At 34.2% G+C, this 19,083-nt stretch overlaps 1 protein-coding gene across 4 annotated transcripts in view; it reads left to right on the forward strand.

The window, feature by feature from the left end:
• C2CD5 (C2 calcium dependent domain containing 5) overlaps nt 1-19,083 on the forward strand; it is a gene marked incomplete at its 5' end in the record, with an annotated part of 93,977 nt that overhangs the window by 65,255 nt on the left and 9,639 nt on the right. For all 4 annotated transcript variants that reach the window (XM_080812019.1, XM_080812018.1, XM_080812020.1 and 1 more), the window contains 8 exons: nt 1,849-2,013; nt 5,521-5,661; nt 7,815-7,878; nt 8,835-8,896; nt 9,113-9,211; nt 9,693-9,782; nt 10,275-10,362; nt 11,308-11,394. In XM_080812019.1, coding sequence (XP_080668145.1) covers nt 1,849-2,013; nt 5,521-5,661; nt 7,815-7,878; nt 8,835-8,896; nt 9,113-9,211; nt 9,693-9,782; nt 10,275-10,362; nt 11,308-11,394 — 796 coding nt within the window. The remainder of the gene's footprint in view (nt 1-1,848; nt 2,014-5,520; nt 5,662-7,814; nt 7,879-8,834; nt 8,897-9,112; nt 9,212-9,692; nt 9,783-10,274; nt 10,363-11,307; nt 11,395-19,083) is intronic.

Genomic DNA, 19,083 nt, shown 5'->3' on the forward strand with positions numbered 1-19,083 from the left:
CCTTTTCTGATTCTTGCTAGTCTTTTCCTTCTTGACCACTAGTGACACTCATTATAATTGTTTGAGATTTTGGTCTTTGTGCTGTGGTTTAGCTTGTGCACTTAAGTCTCAAGGCCCCAGGAGTAGCTTCCATGATAATTGATCTCTGATGAATGTCTACTGTGTGTCTGGCTCTGTGCTACTCCAGAAGGACTGCAAGGTTACTTTACTAGAGGGGAAAATGGATGCTGTGATAGATTGAGACTTGTCCAAAGGGGTATGATTACATGTACTGGAAATGAATTTTAAACCTAGGCCTGTCTTATTCCAGAGTCTGTGTTCTCAAGCTTTCTGGGCTGTTGCCTTGTTAGTGAGCACAGTTAGAACGTGTTAGAGGTGGCGATATGCTAAAGTTTCATATGGCAGGAGGGTTCTGAGGTTGAGTATTAGAGACTGGGTCATAGACATAGTCATGGGCACTAACAAACAAACCAGGAGAGAGAGCTTCTGAGGATCAGTTTCATCTACTGCACAGACATCATCATAGAGTATCATACCCTTTTTAGGATGAACTTTCACAAAATTGGCATTTGATTAGGAAGAATAATAATAACCCAATAACCCACACAGGAGTGTCTGACTCTTGATTTCAGCTCAGATCATGATTTCAGGGTCAGGTGATTGAGCCCTGCATTGGCTCAACAGGGCATGGAGCCTGCTGAAGATTCTCTCTCTCCTTCTCTGCTCCTCTCCCCCACCTCCCCAACTCACTTGCATACACTCTCTTTAAAAAAAAAAAAAAATTACGCACACAGTTCAAAATACACAAGTATCCAGAGTTAAAAGAAATGTCTTTTGTCTGCATTCTGCTCCTTCAATGTTAACAATTTGATATTTATACTTGTATATGTATCTTTTTTGCTTTGCTTTTATAAGCATGTTTAAATGTAAATGCACATCAGGGTGTGTGTGTGTGTGTGTGTGTGTGTGTGAGAAAATATTGTGTTTCATATTTCCCTTAATAGTTTTCTAATACTGCTGGCATGTGGTACCATTACAGAGTCAGAGATTAATAGTGATTTAATTAAATGTTTAAAATAAATCTATATTAAGTAGTTTCCTTTCTTGGTAATTGTGAAGGTGGGTTGGTGTCATGAAAACTTCCTGGGCTTTAGATTTTTTTTTTTTTTTTTTTAACTTGAGAGAGAAAGAGCCCACTAGCAAGAGGGAGGGGCAGGAGGAGAGGGAGAAGCAGGCTCCCTGCTGAGTAGCGAGCCTGAGGCGGGGCTCCTTCCCAGAATCCCAGGATTGTGACCTGGCCTGAAGGCAGATGCTTAACCAACTGAGCCACCCAGGTGTTCCAGGTTCTTGGATTTTAGAATGAGAAACGTATTCAAATCTCTTCTCCGAGTTTATTGATAGTATCATCTTGAGTAAGTTTCCTGTCCTTTTTGAAGTTCAGTTTCTTCACTTGCTTTGCAAAAGTTTCCCTTTTGTCACTTTAAAGGGAAATTATTTAATCAATTATGAAACATTTACTTTTCAACAACTTTTAAACTTTTTTTTTTCCTACACTATTTTTCAGTGCAGTTTATTTTTTACAATCATAAGGTAAAAATTGAAAAGTGCTGTTGGGTATGCAGTGAAAAGTAAATCCTTCTTTCTTTGCTGTCCCACTTACCTACCCAGGATTCTCACCAGAAGCAACCAATTCCTCTTACCAGTTAGGTGTTTCTGCACTCTTCCAATGTACTGATGCTAATTATATTTTTCCTGTTAAGGCAAAGACATCTTTCATAAATGTGAAAACTTAAGGACTATTATTCTTTAGATATTTTTTCTGATTATTTCCCCCATTATTTTTACAAGTCGGCGACAGGTGTATATTTAGCAGCTTTACCAACGCCTGGTGGCATTCAGATCGCTGGGAAGACTCCTAATGATGGCTCCTACGAACAGCATATATCGCATATGCAAAAGAAGATAAATGACACAATTGCCAAGAATAAAGAATTATATGAAATCAATCCTCCGGTAAGTGAAATAAATCCACATTGTGACTATGTAAGTTATTGTTTAGGGGTTAGCTTATTTTGGCGTTATTTTATTTTGGACATAAAATATTTTTTTTCACTGTTGAGATTTGCTGTCCTCATTACTCATTCTTTTCACCTCCCTTTACATTCATGCTCAAATGTCTCCTTTTAGGGAGCTGACTCTGACTGCCTTATTTGAAAATTGTATTCTTCCATCAATTTTTGACAACCCCCACCCCCCTTTTGTGTTTGTTTTTTATTTCTCTTGTCTGTGTGTGTGTGTGTAAACCCAAAGAAGTATGTTTTTAATATTTGTCATTGCTTGTTACTCTTAGTAGAATGAAACTCCATTGGGGGGCTGTATTTCTGAGGCCTGGAACAGTTCTTCCTGGTAGTATCCTCTTGATTAAATAAATGGTTTAAATGTTCATTTTTAGTAAAAGAAAGATTGCTTATTTATATGCTTAAAAATGGGAAAGAATACACCATTTTTCAGTTTTAGCTTCTTTCTCAGGATTTTCCTACCGGCCACTACCATAGTCAGTCTTTGATACAAAGTTTGTAGGAGGTGTCACAGTGTCTCTTACTCTGAGGGTGCCTCATAGCCAGAGTCTGAATTGAAGGAAAGAAGTGTTGGAGTTAGAAGGAATCTATTTGTTTTTTTATGAGTGTCCAATCATGAAATACTTTGGTAAAAAGAAAGTGTTTGGGTAATATTATTATTGTGATTATTTGATTTTATACACACTATTGAATTTTGGTTGGTTATCTGGGACAGTGCATCTGCATTCTAGCTTCAGACTTGCAGCTTTCTCACAGAGTTCAGCTGAGAGGAATTTCAAAGATACGACAGTGCTACACTGTTAAGGGTGGTAGACAGCGGTCACATGTGACTATAGAGCACTTGGTATGTGTCTGGTCTGAACTGAGGGGTGCTATCAGCATAAAATACACACTGGATTTTGAAGACTTAATAAAAAAGAATGTAAATTATCTCAAGTATTTTTTTATATTAATTACATGTTGAAAACGTAATCTTTTGGATATAGTGAATTAAGTATTTTATTAAAATTGACTTTGTTTCTTTTTTATTTTATTACCTACAAGGTGTGCTTTGTATTTCTGTTGAATAGCGCGGATACAGAGCTTCTTTAAATTCACTAAGAAAGTTGGTGTGTTAATATATTTTAAAATAACCATTGTAAAAGATTTCCACACAACACTACTGGCTGCTTGTTGGCAGTATGTTATTTTTCTTTTATAATTGTGTTTTGGTATTTGACGAATAGTGTTTATGCCTCTTGGGGAGAATGATTTGCAAAGCTTTATGTTAGGGCTTCATGAAAGAAGCTGAACTCTTGCTTACCAGTGTTCATCAACTAGGTACTTACCATGCTGACCTCCCACAGGAAGAATTGACCCCCTCCTCCGTTACATTTCTAGTGTTTCTGTATATGCTTCTGTCATAGGGCCTGTTCCATATTACTGCACTTAGCTTTTACATGTCTGTCTGGCTTTATGAGCCTTTTAAAGTCAGACATATTTAGAGAAAGTGAATTAAATTATTTCATCTAGTCAATAAATATTTATTGAGCTTCTGTATTAGCAGTACATTTTAGAGGAGGGAATAAATCTGTCATGATTCTTAAAATTTCAGCATATCTAGATTTCATGTATTGAATATGACTGTATTTCCACAAAAAGACTAGCTTATGAATTTTCTAATATGTCTCTCCTTATTTCAGCGTAACATCTCAGAATTTGACAAAGTCAGCGTAGTAGGTCACTAGTCATATTACAATTTCGTCTTTTCTCCTTCTGAGACAATGTATGCCCACCCTGAAAATGTGGATCAGTGTGTTTCTTGTCTTAGAAAGGTAGCTCCAGCTGAAGTGAATGTCCTTGTTTGATTTTTTTTTCTCAACGCCGAAAAATCTTTCAAATGCAGAGTGTAGTACCACTTAACTGGAGATAATTCAGGCAAACAAAGGTATCAAAAGATGCAAAACTTTCAGAATAACAAACAGGACCAGTGGTGAAATTTCATTATGAATCTAAGATATATTAAATCCTGGATAGTTGCTTTCATTAGGTCCATAATATAATGACAGAAGCATAACCAAATCTTAAACTACTAAAAAATTATAAAAAGAAAGGTGTTATCTAGTGGGAAGAACATTGCACTGGGTAGGTTTATCACTTAAAGTAGTTTTCAAACCCAGGCAAACTGCTTTACCTCTGAAGTGAAGCTCTTTCTCATTTTATAGTCATTATAATAGGCACCCTGTCAAAATTATACAGAGCAAGTTAATTTGGGGTATAAATAAGAAAAATGAATGTGGAATTACTTTATAGGTAGCTATTATGAAATTGTGGTAGTCTTTATTTTTTTTTTTAATATTTATTTGACAGAGAGCACAAGTAGGCAGAGAGGCAGGCAGAGAGAGAGAGGAGGAGGAAGCAGGCTCCTTGCTAAGCAGAGAGCCGGATGCGGGGCTCGATCCCAGGACCCTGGGATCATGACCAGAGCCGAAGGCAGAGGCTTTAACCTACTGAGCCACCCAGGCACCCCAAAATTGTGGTAGTCTTATGTAAGGTATGCACTAGCGATGAACATTTAAAGCTTCATTTTGAAAAGAAATTCTTATACTCTTTCTTTTTTAAAAACATAGCTTTGTTATGCCAACAATAGGCTATGCTTTTTGCATTTGTGCTCACGTATTCACATTCTGATAGTCCTTGTAGCCAACAGATATTTAGAATCTCTGGTTGGCTCTGATCTTTGACTATGTAGTAGTAGGTAAAAGCTTGCAAACCCATATGGGGTCATACCATACACTGACCTCAAAAAGATCATTGTTGTAGCTACCAAAGTTTATTTAGCTTAATTAGTTGCACAGCAAATACCTGCATAATATATGTATTATGTATACATGCACACATTTATCATAGTCCTCATTTTATTATGTGGAGCTTTGAAAAATACCACTGGATAAGAAAAGATAAAAAAGGTGAGAATCCTTTTCGGAGACTACATTTTAAATTTTTTCTGGGCTTTTAAATACTGGGTAGAAAATACCTTTTGAGCTGAAAGGACTGCCAGTTCTCTACTCGTTGTGGTGTCCTCTCTGTACACTAGATGTCAGTATTGCCTTGCTAGCTGGCAGTCCTATATGTTTATGGATTGGTGTAGCCAGGCTGCTATTATTGATAAAAGGAAATCTCCATGTACTCTATAAAAGGCTAATTAGTTATGAAAGTTAAAATTAAATATAGGCTGTGAATATATTTTACAGACTTTTTCTCTACAGGTATTTATTAATATAAAAATTTAAAATCAAACTGAAGTGTATAAGTATGAAATCATGTTATATATCTGAAACTAATATAATGTTATATGTCCATTATACTTGAGTAAAAAGAAAAAAAGACTACAGTTTACAAAATAACCCCAAAACTGAAAAAGACTGTCTCATATGACATAAAGCAAATGTATTTCTTTTAGGATATATCTGAAGAGATTATAGGATCACCCATCCCAGAACCTAGACAGCGCTCAAGACTTTTAAGATCTCAGTCAGAAAGCTCTGATGAAGTTACAGAATTGGACCTTTCACATGGGAAAAAAGATGCTTTTGTGTTGGAGGTATTACTGCATTAGACTAATTTCTCAAAGTTTTTGGAAGATAAGATGTATATTGTTACAATCAGATCCTAAATTGATGTGATGTGATTTTGTATTGCAACTGCTATAAATATACAAAAATTTTATTATAGAAATTATAGCAAGTTTGAAAATATTAGAAGTTGGTAATATATTTTTTGATCAAGCCCAGGTACAATAATGCAGGTGGTTTTGGAAAAATTAATGTATGGGTTGAAATAAAATTAAGATAATGCCTAAGCTAAAAAAATAATGCTTAATTCTTAGAGCTATTTTTGTAAACTTGAATGAATTTAAATTAAAGTGCTGTTTTTAGACTTACTATATCTACTTGCTTCATGTGTTATAACATGTTAGTATAATTGTATCCTTTCACATGTGTATAATAGCACTACGAATTCTGAGTATAGTGTTTTCTTACTGAATTCAGAAGGTATGGTTGAGCTTCCATTATAAAAATACACTCAGACCTTTCCTGCAGAATAAATGTGGCATGGAAGATATATGGAGCCTCCTGCCTCGCAAATCTGCTCCCTCTGCCCTGCCCTATAAACAGTTAAGCTTTAATGGAGATAGATGATCTTCCTTTGGTATTAAGTAAAGGAAAACAAATGAGGATACTCAGAAATGTTCTGGTAAGGTTCCAGTTGAGAGAAAAACATCAAATGCCTTTATTTTAGTAAAGCAGGAAGCTCGTGGTAGAATTTTTTGGGGATGGGATCAGACATTTGAAGAATCTAGAACAGTGCCTATGAACGTGATCAGGATGTCAGCCATGGGAGATGCACAAGACTGAACTGAGGTGAGAGTGTTGACTTGTAGAAAACTCAGACTATATGGATGTTTGCCTGTTTCTCATATTTTTCTACAGTCTGAGAATGAACAAAAAAATGGAGGTTGGTAAAAGAAAATGTCAGACTGAGGAGGTAAAAGGTGCTAGGGTACTATTTGGGGTAGTGCTACTCAAAGTGTGCTGTGACTGCCTGTATAGCATCAGCACCATCTGGAATCTTGTAAGAAATGAAAATTCTGGAGCCCGTACTTCAGACCTAGTAAATGAAAATTAACTAAATGAAAATTTCAGGGTAGGCCCCAGGAATCTGTTTAACATTCTAGAGCATTATTGATCTTTATGGTCCTAGATCCTGGCTAAGTAGAGAGTGAAAGTGCTTCAGATCTGGGCACAAGGCTGAGAGCAAGGTGCAGATTCAGTACGAGAGGGAACAGACAGGACATTGTAGTTGGAACTGGGTGTGGAATGTTTTTGGGAATAGTGGGTTGAGGTATGGCCATGACTGTGGATAGCTACGGTAAAGTTAAAAATGGTTCTTCAAGTCTCAATGGTAATGTGAAGGGACACTTGAAGTGTGTGAGAGTCAGTCAGACTCCTGCTGTACAGATGAATGTCAGCATATGTCCAGTTGGGTGGTTTCACTATTTATTATTCACAGTGGAATATTGTGAATAAGAAAAAATAGGATTTGGATTTATTTTTCTTAGCTGTGCCTTTAAATTATCCCTATGTAATTCAGTTTTAAAGCAGTTTTGTATATAAGTCAGAAGATCTTTTTAAATTGCCTTTATTAACTTATACAAGTAGAGGTAATACTTGTTTATGATATCTTTATAAGCCTTTTGAAATGTGTACTCATAAAGGCTTGAGAAAAGGCTCTCTCTTTTTTTTTTCTTTTTAACTGAATATTCTTTATAATGTGAAATATTTACCTAGAAGTATTTATAATAAGTATTGTGGAGAAATTTACAGATATTAGAACTTTTTTCTTTTTTAAGATTTTATTTATTTATTTGAGAGAGAGAGAGAGAGAGAATGAGAGAGCAGAAGGTCAGAGGAAGACTCAGACTCCCTGTGGAGCTGGGAGCCCGATGCGGGACTCCATCCTGGTACTCCAGGATCATGACCTGAGCCGAAGGCAATTGCTTAACCAACTGAGCCACCCAGGCACCCAGAACTTTTTTTTTCAAGTTTTGTATTTTAATTTAGGGGGAAATGGCTCCGCTTTTTCTTGACTCTTACGTTTTCTATTTAGTAAATAATAAAAACAATGATTTTTTAAAAATTTGAAGTTATTATACATTTAGTACTTACACAATAGTTCTAACCCTTTTATTTTCAGATTGATGACACAGATGCTATGGAAGATGTACATTCTCTGCTTACTGATGTTCCTCCTCCTTCAGGTGAACAGAAAAAACATACTTTTGAGATGAGACTCGTTTTATATATCAATATTTTAGTTCATAAATTATTATAGTAATACTAAATTTACTTTAAAGGCTTTATCAGTGTCACATCCTGTCATGTACTTTGCTGCTCCAAGGCTAATAAAACATAGTTTACAATTATTTATGTTAGAACTTAGGTGAACTGAGGGGGTACCTGGCCGGCTCAGTCAGTAGAGCATGTGACTCTTGATCTTGGGATTGTAATTTCGAGCCCAATGTTAGAGGTTGCTAAAAACTAAAATCTTTAAAAAAAAAAAAAGTAGGTGAACTAGATTTTTACTTTATTTTTTATTTACTTATTTAATTTGTTTTTCAAAGATTTTATTTATTTATTTGTCGGGGACACAGTGAGAGAGGGAACACAAGCAGGGGGCGTGGGAGAGGGAGAAGCAAGCTTCCCGCTGAGCAGGGAGCCCCGATGCCGGGCTCAAACCCAGGACCCTCGGATCATGACCTGAACCAAATGCAGACGCTTAATGGCTGAGCCACCCAGGCACCCATAGATTTTAAAGATTCATTTATTTGAGAGGAAGAGAGCTCATCTGCATGAGCAGGGGAAGGGGCAGAGAGGGGAAGGGAGAGGATATCAAGCAGACTCCTCACTGAGCACAGAGCCTGTGCTCAGAGGCTTGATCTCAGGGCTGTGAGGGTCAGATGGTTAACTGACTTGAGCCACTCAGGTATTTCTAGGTAGACTGATTTTTAATCCTTTTATGTTAATACATTAAAAAAAAAAACAAACTCATAATTTATTAAGATGGTCTAAAGCTTAGTTAAGGTGTAGTGTTTTAGAAAAAAGAATAAATGGATCTTATAGTTAGAATTCCATGTAATAAGTGAAAAATGTTATTCTTTAACATAAAAATAGATAAAATAAAATCATATAGTTTAACTATGATTTATTTTGACAGGCTTTTATAGTTGTAATACAGAGATTATGCCTGGTATAAATAACTGGACATCTGAAATACAGGTAAACCTTTCATAATTTTAAGCAAATAACAACGTTTGTGATTTTAGCAAGTTCCTTCTTAATGTTTTCTGTTTCACCACCTTATTGCAACTAAAATTTTAGCCTTTTTCATACCACATTATTTGTTATTACTCATTATTTGGCAGTTTTATCAACTGTCACAGTATTTAGTTAAAAATAATAAAATGTCATGCTATTATATCTCCCCATATTTAGATGTTCACATCAGTAAGAGTAATCCGATTAAGCAGCCTTAACCTGACTAATCAAGCCCTTAATAAGAACTTTAATGATCTCTGTGAAAATTTGCTCAAGGTAGGAACCTTTTGACTTTATTTTAGTTAAATCTCCTAAGAATTATGCAGTTAAAAAAGAAAAGTATATATTATCTGGAATATCTTACACAGTTGTGGGCTGAATGATTTTTATTTACATATTATATTAATCTTAACTCTCTTATCTGGTAAAATGCTAAAGTTGTGCTCTCCATCTTCATATGCCACACAATTAAATATATTTTAAGTTATTGTATAACTTTAAGCTTCATAGAAATATATTGCATATGTGTAAATTTTAAAAAATCTTTTGTCTTTCATTTTTGTGACTTATTGATAATATGATTAAATCTTTTATTATTATTTAAAATAATGTAAGAATACACAAAATAGAAATGGACCGGCTTTGTTTTAATCTTTTAAACTTTTCTTTTGCCATGATATAATGTGCAGTGAAAAATCAGTTTAAAAAAATTTTTAAATAAAAAGAAGTGATATTACTAATATTTTCTATTATGTAGAGCCTGTATTTTAAACTGCGGTCTATGATCCCCTGCTGCCTTTGCCATGTAAATTTTACAGTATCTCTGCCTGAAGATGAATTAATACAGGTAATTAAGATTCAGTTTATTATTAAAGAAGATTTCTGACTTTTATCTGATCTGTTTTAATATTATAAATCTACCATAATTGAATAAATATAAAGGATTTTACTTCAAAATATTTTTAAACAAACATACTAGAGTGAATCAGACCTCATATGTTTTATTTTTCTGAATTCTGAATTATCAAAGGTAGAATCACATTTCTAGCATATATGCAATAGGATGTGTACTTACACGGGATTTCTTCAGTCCCTATGTTTTAGAGAAGGTACTTGAGCTCTTTCTGGAATATCTAGGTTTAGGTATATATGGCAGACTCAGTTGTACTCTAAATATCTGAGGTTATCTGTAATTCTGCCTGAGAATCTTAACCAGAAAACCAAATTAGCCAGTTAATATAAATTGTTCCATTACTGAAGAAGATTACTGAAGAAGATCTGTGAGAAACTTATTTTGTCAATGATTATTTTGCTAATCATATTGTTTCTGTAATTCTAGGTAACAGTCACAGCAGTTGCAATAACTTTTGACAAAAATCAGGCTTTACAGACCACAAAAACACATGTTGAAAAGTCATTGCAAAGAGGTAAACCTGTGATGGATGGGAGCATAGTTCATGTTTGTCTACAGTTATAGTTCAGTGAAAAAGGTAGATTAAATAAATGACTTGTTTCTTGAAGAAGAGTTACTGTCACTTTTTCTGTTTATCAAGGTAACTTTGTGGTTGACTTGGTATTTTTCACATGTGAATAGGTGGTTGACTGGTGTTTATTTTATTTACATAGAGAGTGCTGCCTTTTTTAAGATTTTGGTTATAGCATATTCTGCAGTAATTTAGAGGTTTCTGTCCTAGGACCTCTGGGGAGGTCCCCAAGGCATCTGAGAACCTACTGATGTAGTTAGCACTATGTGTTTTTCTTAGGAAAGGTTCTCGGAGTTGTCCTTTATCCAGTAAAATCTAGGAAGTACCATTCTTAATATATCCCAAAGAAAATCCAGTTGTCAAAAACTGCTAATGTGTTCTGAAAAAAAGGAGAGGGAAATAGTATGCTTTCTAATATTTAAGGACTTACCAGCTAAATAAAATATTCACGATTAGTCTAAAATTTTTATAGTTGATTACATTCTACATGTACAGCATTGATTAACGTCAAATAGAGATGTATTAAACAATTGCATTCAGGTATTTCTCAAGGAAGATAGAAAATAGCTGGTTTAAGTATCATAGAACCAGAATGGTACAAAGAATAGGATAATAATAGTTGTTATTGAATTCTTACTGTTTGGAAGGCATTGTGCTAAGAGATTTATACTTAGTATTTTTCCGAGGATTCACAACAGTCCTAGCAGGGAAGATAGCATCTCTCAATATCGTGCAGGTGAAGGAAGGGTCTCCATGGGAGTTACCAAGAGGAAAATAACCAGAATAAATTGGATTGGGGGAAATATATATTTTATCCCAGATTCTTAATTTAAAAAAATTTAATTCTAGATCGTTACTAAATAACCGGTGTTTTTCTTGCCTCTCAAGCCTCTACAGATAATGAAGAACTTCTACAGTTTCCGCTGGAGCTCTGTTCAGATTCACTTCCTTCTCATCCTTTTCCACCAGCTAAAGGTTGGTTAAGTGAAGGAAATGCAAACACAAATAAATCCTAGTTTCTAGTTCCTTTTACTTCTTCATTGTAGGCAGTCTTACTTAATCTTGAGATGAAGATTTACTCTTCATTCCCTCATTGTCTGTTTCTTCATGTTCATGCAGGGGAGAGAGTAATATTCCTCTTATTTTAATTTCTCAAGTAATCTCATCATAAATTATTAAGGTAATGCTTCTTGTGATATTCCATTCTTATACTTCAAATGCATTAAAATTTTATTTTCAGAACTCTGGATTTCCCAAAGTAACTATTCACATGTGATATATTGGTATTTATATCTGGTAAGGTTTTTTCCAGCCACAATCGAAATTTGACAAAAATTTTTAGATTTTTTACTCAACAAAATACTGATTTTCTTCAGAAGAGATGTGGAGAGGGGTGCCTGGGTGGCTTAGTGGGTTAAGTCTCTGCCTTCTGCTCGGGTCATGGTCTCAGGGTTCTGGGGTTGAACCCCGCATTGGGCTCTCTGCTCAGCCGGACCCTGTTTCCCCCTCTCTGTCTGCCTTTCTGCCTACTTGTGATCTCTCTCTCTCTGTGAAATAAATAAATAAAATCTTTTTAAAAAGATGTGGAGAGAGGTTTGGGTTGGGGATAGTACAAGTGAGAAAGGGATGAGCTGTCTTTTGAGCGTCTTGGTTATTATTGAGGACCATTGTTGTGTACTTAAAAGATATTGCCATATTTTCCAGTGCAAAATGATAGTCTCAACTTATTAGCAATAAGTCTACTTAGATCTGTACAGTCTTTGGTGAAAAATGGGAGGTAGTATTTTCTATTTCTTTTCTGATTTCAGGACAATTTGTATTATAAGAATTACTTATAATTATGAATTATAATTGAATTATTCAGAATTACTATACCTTATTTTGTAGCATTACATATATAATACATGTGGTTTGTGTTTTTTCATAATTTTTTAATTCTGAGAAATGATGCATTTGTTATTTCAAACCAAATTGGCTTTTCTAGCATTTATATTTTATAATATAAGGAAAATTTTTTTAATGATTTATACTTCTCAGTTTGATACCAAATTCGTTATGATATGGAATAGTTTTCTATTCACATTGCATATCAGTAGAGTCTTTACTAAATCAGTGCAAGCCCTATTTATCTAGGTAAATAGATCTTGTCTCATATTTTGAAGATGAAAAGATAAGCTACTTTCAGATTCTGAACTTTCTAACATGGTAACTGTGGTCCTCGTTCTTTTTTAATCTAAATTAAAATTCTAATTTAGAACTCCATAGAGAATTTTAGCATAGTTGAACTCTTTGAAAAAAACAGAGAGGAAAAAATTAAATCCAGATAATTTGAGTTCAGATTTGTAAATTAAATGTAGCTGCCAGAACAACAACAAAAAAAATGTGTAGAATCTTCCTTAGAACTGACTAGACAGAATATTTTTAAAAAACTTCTACTTTATATAGAAACTTGTATTTTTTTTTTCAGAAACTTATATTTAACACAGGGTTAATTCCAGATCACTTTTAAATATCATTTCATTATCCTTATCCTGCAGTGGAAGGGGTAGGATATGGAGGGGGAATCAAAACAAAAAATCTAATCAACAATAGCAAAAAGATTTGATCAATTGCTAATATATAGGTATATACATGGCCCCTGTTAGCTCAGCTTTACCTTGTTAGTCATTACTGATTTCTGTAGAAGATTGGATTTAAATTCTATAAATTTATCATATCTATATTGATACCTTGCTGTTTCTGCATTAGCTTTCAAAATGTTTTCAAAGGTAATTAGAGTTAGTTCTTGTTGAGGTCATTAGTCTATTTTGTACAAATTATACTCTGAACTGAAGAACAATGAAAGAAGAATTTGTGTAGAATAAGACCTATCTGAACAGTGCTTAAAATATTGCAACTTACTTTATAGTGTGGAGAGGGGCCATAATGTGGAGTAATAAAGTAGCAAACCTCGATTCTCTTCTCAGTTCTGCTACTGATAGTGTGAGAACTTGGGCCAATTAACTTCTAATAAGCCAATTAAGCCTCAGTTCCTCATATGTAAAATGTGAAAAGATTAAGATTCTCTCTACCCTTTAAAATTCTCTGATTCCTTGGGTTTCTATGGTTTATGGTTCTTCTATAATTAACATGTTTCTATTATTAAAAACAAATCAAAAGCCAATTAATCAAAATCAAAAGGTAGTGTTTAAGTTACATTAAAAATTTCCAAATAGCTTCAAATCTGTTAAACCAGTAATTTTTAAGCTCTGCTTCTCCAGACCGTGGAGTTTCTTCAGAGGTACCTCATGGCCTTCTAAAAAGGAAGGGTGGGAAGGGAGCTGAGGGGAGAGTAGAGTAGTCCAGAGATTAGATCTCTGGACCCCCTCCCTACCTCTGAACTAGAACAGCTTTGATTCAGTATGCTTTTATTTATTCATTTTCTATATGTGATTTTGTTATAAGACAGAGTTTCAAAAAGCCTGAAAACCACTGAATCAGATCATGCTGTCATTATCATCATTTTCATAGTGTTCAATAGCATTACATCTAATACTAATATATAGAAAACTTTTTATACTAGTACTTAACTGCAAAACCTATGTGCTTTTTTTGAGTGTTACATTTTAAAATCATCAGTAAACACTAAATAGTTTACCTGTATCTTTTTATAAATAGTTGTATAAATTGTAGTTTGTGTTGCATGCCTGTTTACTATCTTTGCTTTCTCAAGTCTTCTCAGGAGGACATGGGCTATACTAAATATACTTGAAAAAGTTATCACAAAGTATTTTGGAAGATTTGGGGATAGGATGGGTTTTGCAATATTTTAAGATTTGAAGATAGGATGGGTTCTGAAAAATGTCATATAGAATGTAATACATGAATGTAGTAATTGAGCATTGTAACATGGAATGTTTTGAATAGAGAGTAGAAGTATGTGGCAAAAGTTAAGCTTAGCAATTTAGAAGTAACAGGCAAGAGAGGAAGGTAAAAGTGCTAGGAATAAGTGCTTGGAATAAATAGAGAAAATTTCTCTATTTTCTTATATACAACCACAAGAGGCTTAAAAGTTAACTACTAATATTGATAAGTAAATAATTGTATAGTTTTTATAGTTTTGTTAGGTCAGTTATCAAAGCTGATGGAGCTTTTCCCTTTTTTTTTAATTTTGAAAACTTTGAATCCTATTTTTCATATTCTTATTACAAATATGGTAATTTATTAAAATTTTGTATTTTATGTTGACAGAGTAGTTTCGAGAGGTATGCACAGTAATTTATTAATACTTCCATCTTTTAACTTGTAGATAAATCTTTCTGATAATATCTTTTTATGTTACTGAAAATGAAATGAATATTATGTGAAGAAAAGGTGCTTCAATTACATGTATCCTAATTGACTGAGTAGAGTAAGCCTGGGCCTGAATTGTCCATCCATGTTCAAATTTTTCCTTTCATCTTTTTTTAAACTTAGTTTTGTTTCTCAAGGTAACAAAATATTTATTTGATATATGGTTGGTTTGGTTACCTTGTTCTAAGTATTTGATTTTTCTGATTTGAATATTAAAAGGTGCTGAGCCTGAATAATTTCTTCCAGGAAATTATCATGTGAAGGTCATCAAAATTCTTGATGAATACTATGAGGAACATAGATGATTGGCATCAATGTAAATATTTATATGAAGCTGTATTATGAAAAAAAGGATGGTATAACAAGTTTTTTATATCACTCCCATGATGTTTTTTCCTCATCAATAATGTGTATACTTTAGTTCTCTGAATACTTACTACTTTACTCTGAAACAGCTTTAAGAGACTTTAAAAATGTTATAAAGGGATGGAACACATTCAGTAAAAATGGAGGATCTGAGTGACAGTAATTGGGGTGAAGAGTAAAAAAAAATAAGATTTGTTTTACAGATTGTAGTTGATCTCAAAAATTTTATACATGTAGTTTTTGTAGAAGGTTAGCACATTATTTTTGATACATGTCTAAAGACCTAAAACTCAATATCTTAAATACCATACTGTGAGGCTTAAGATCTTAGGGAAATCTATGTGAATCATGTGCCACTAGAAATATATCTCAAGTACTTAATAAGTTTATAATAGGGTAGTAGTTTTTATTCAAATTCTGGGAGGTTAAGCCTTTAAAAAGGATTAAGTCAATTTAGTTTTTATTTACTTTTGGATGAAATTGTATGGAAGAAAAGTCTTTTATACCTACCTTGTTCCTGCTTTCATTTTGCTTTATGCTGAAGTGATAGCCTCATGTTCAATGGCATAAGCTATAGGCTGGCAGGAGTACTCTTTTCATTAAGGAGCTGCCGATTAATGTGACAAGCATAGGTCAAATTCTGGATTTCAGTATAAAAATAAAATCCTCAGTACATTGTATTCCATAATTAGGTATCACATTTGAAGTTTTTTTAATTTTTATTTTTATTGAGGCTATAAGGGTTATTTTTGTTAAGCCAAATTTGATTCTAAAAGGTAGTTTAATTTTTAAAATTTAATGACTTGCCTTACATTTTTTTAAAACTAGTGATTAGAAATATAAACCTATAAAAACTATAAAAGTTAGCTTTTATTTTATCCTGCCAATGAATGATTCTAAATTCTTAAAACTATTACACAGTTCTTTGCACTAACTAAAAATATCTTTATGTATTAACAATTCATTGCATGTCTGTTTTTTCTCTCTTTTTAAAATGTATTATATCATTATGACCAAATGGTAGCAAAAAAAAAAAAAAAAATACTGAAGTTCTCCATGTTATTGATGGCCCCAACAATTAGTGGGAAGTGCTGAAAGGAGAGAGATATTGAGGGGAAGGAGATTGAAGGGAAAATAGAAAGGAAAGAGTGGAAAACATATGAGAAACTTATCTGAGACATGGAAAGGAAGGAAAGAGAGAACTGATGGAGAAGTGTAGGGATAAGGATTTTTGCTTCTTCGAGGCAGCTTAAGTTCAGTGAAATCCAAAGTCTGGGGAAAAGGGAGTAAGGAGCAAAGAAAATTGAATTGGGTTACTAATGAAAATTGGTGTTATTTGGAAGAGAAGATCTGAAGGGTGGGGGATCTGAAGAGAGAAGTGGATGCCTGGAAACAAAGGCAGGAAAACAGAAGATGGGGTTTGAAGAATAGTGGTTTAGGCTGTTGTACACCTTTAGTTGGAAGCTTTAATGATGTAAATAGAGAAGCTATTTGTGTTTGTCATCTAATGTATGTATTATAATGGTAGTTGAGTTTTTCCTCTAAGTGGACTATCTACTCTGAAGCTATTTACATTTTTTTCTGTGCTTTAATAATTTTTAGCTCTCATATGGCAATTTCATTATCAATCCACCAATATTTGAATACCATAATGGGCAAGATTTATACAGAGTGTTTATACACATAACTACATATACACATAACTATGTTTTTAAGCCAGATTTTATAGTTACAGGACATAGCTAATCAGTGCATCATAGATTGATGGAAATGCCGAAGGAGATATAAAACAAATTTTGATCATAATAACTTAAAACTGAGAATGTTTAGGGGCATGTGAGTGGCTCAGTCGGTTAAGCGTCTGACTCTTGGTTTCAACTCAGGTCATGATCTCAGGGTCCTGGGATCCTTCTTCATGTTGGGCTCCATGCTCAATGAGGCTGCTTGAGATTCTTTCCCTCTCCTGCCCCATTCCCCCCATGTATGAGCACACACACTCTCTCTCTCTCAAAAATAAATAAAATCTTTTTCAAAAGTTTAAAATAAAAACCCCAAGAATGTTTATTTTTTAAAATTTTTTAAAAGATTTTGTTTATTTGAGAGAGACCATGCTTAACCCAGGAGCCCCTATTTTTTTTTAAACATTTTATTTATTTATTTATTTTTTTAAGATTTATTTATTTGTTTGAGAAAGAAAGAGCAAGAGAGAGCATGAGTAGGGGACAGAGGGAGAGAGAAGCAGACTCCCTACTGAGTGGGGAGCCTGGCCTGGGGCTGGATCCCAGGACCCCTGAGATCACAACCGGAGCAGAAGGCAGGCACTTAACCAGCTGAGCCACCCAACCACCCAAGCACCCCCACCCCCCACCCCGAGAATGTTTGAATAGCTAAATAAAACATACGTTTTTTAAGACTTTAGATTGTATATATTTTTTTTAAGTAGGCTCCATGCGCATTGTGGGGCTTGAACTCACAACCCCGAGATTAAGAGTTGTATACTCTAGCCATTGAGCCAGCCAGGTGCCCCTGATTGCATATATTTTAATATTTTAATCTTCCACAGAATCTTCAGAAGTTTCAGGAACTTTTTTTAGTTTTAGTAATATTCTTAAGATGACCAGATAAGATTATCTCAGATACTTTTTAATTATTCAGAGCAAAGATGATCTGTAAATCCTAATGACATAAAGTGAACAAGTTGTCCGAGGAGTTTGTGATCGGCGTAGAGCTTTATCATAGCCAGCTGATACCTTTGTCATTGGTTATGACTGTTTAGAAGAATGGAGAGGCCTCAAACTTCAGAAGCACTGGAGCATATATAATTGTAGGAGGAAGAATCCTTGCCACATTGTTTTCTTTTGGTCATCAGTATGCTCATTTCCACTCAACTGCTTTTAACCTAGGCTAGTCCCCCTCCCCACACTGATAGGGCTTGTTAAATATTGTTAGAAGGTACTAAGAGAATAAGAAAACCTTATGTTCTGTTTGCCTTTCTCACTTTCTAGGGTTGTTCATTTATGGAAAACAGGGTTATCACTTACAGGTGACTTTTTAATGAGGCAAAATAATAATTTTCTTGTATCCAGTGGGAAAGGAAATTATAAGAGAAGTAGGCTGCTGTGTGGCTTGAATGAGACTTTCTGAAGCAGGAATGGGGGGAACCTAACATAAGAAGTGTTTGTCTCAAACTCTTCTATACAGGTATGGCTGACAGTGGGCATTAGCTCTTCAACAAAGCCCAAAATATTTTAATTAAGATTTCTAATCCTGAATATGAAATATGCTTTTTTTAAAAAGTATTGACTTAGAGATTACATATGGGTTTCTTTCTTTTTCGCCTTAATTACTAGTTTACCACTGAGCCAGACAGCTAATACCTGCAGTACCTTCTCTTTTGAGAAGCCTGTTACCCTGGAAGCCAAACTGTAATTGGAAGAGCAGAGTAACTGAGAATCTGAGGTTATTAGACACCTGCAGTATTCAAATGTCTGAAGTGCTGATGTTCGTCTGTTCCCAGGACCATCTCATCTTGGGCCTTTTCTCTGAGAGAAAAATTAAGATCCTAGCAAACTTGATGGATGAACCTGCTCTCCTTAAATGAGATAAAAAAATGATCTATTTTAACCTTTCCCTTAAGAATATCTGTAATTTAAAAGCTTTTTTTCCCCCCAGATTTTAATTCAAATACATTTACATGTGGAGGCAGGGAAAAGACGTTTTCCCTTGTTGCCCCCCACTTTTTTTGGAAAAGTTTCCATTTTTTTGGAGAAGTAATAAATGTACATGGTAAAAAATTCAGATCTTACCAAAAAATCCTATAGTCCAAAATCAAGCTCCCTTCTCCATTCATTTCCCTTTTCAAGAGGCAGCTACCCTCAACCAGCTTTATTGTCTGTCTTTGCAAAGATATTCTTTTTTTTCCTTTTTTAAAAAGCAAGTATTTTACAGATCACTATATCCCTTATT

This window comes from Martes martes, assembly GCF_963455335.1.
Source record: "Martes martes genome assembly, chromosome: 8".
In the NCBI taxonomy this organism is placed as follows: Eukaryota; Metazoa; Chordata; class Mammalia; order Carnivora; family Mustelidae; genus Martes; species Martes martes.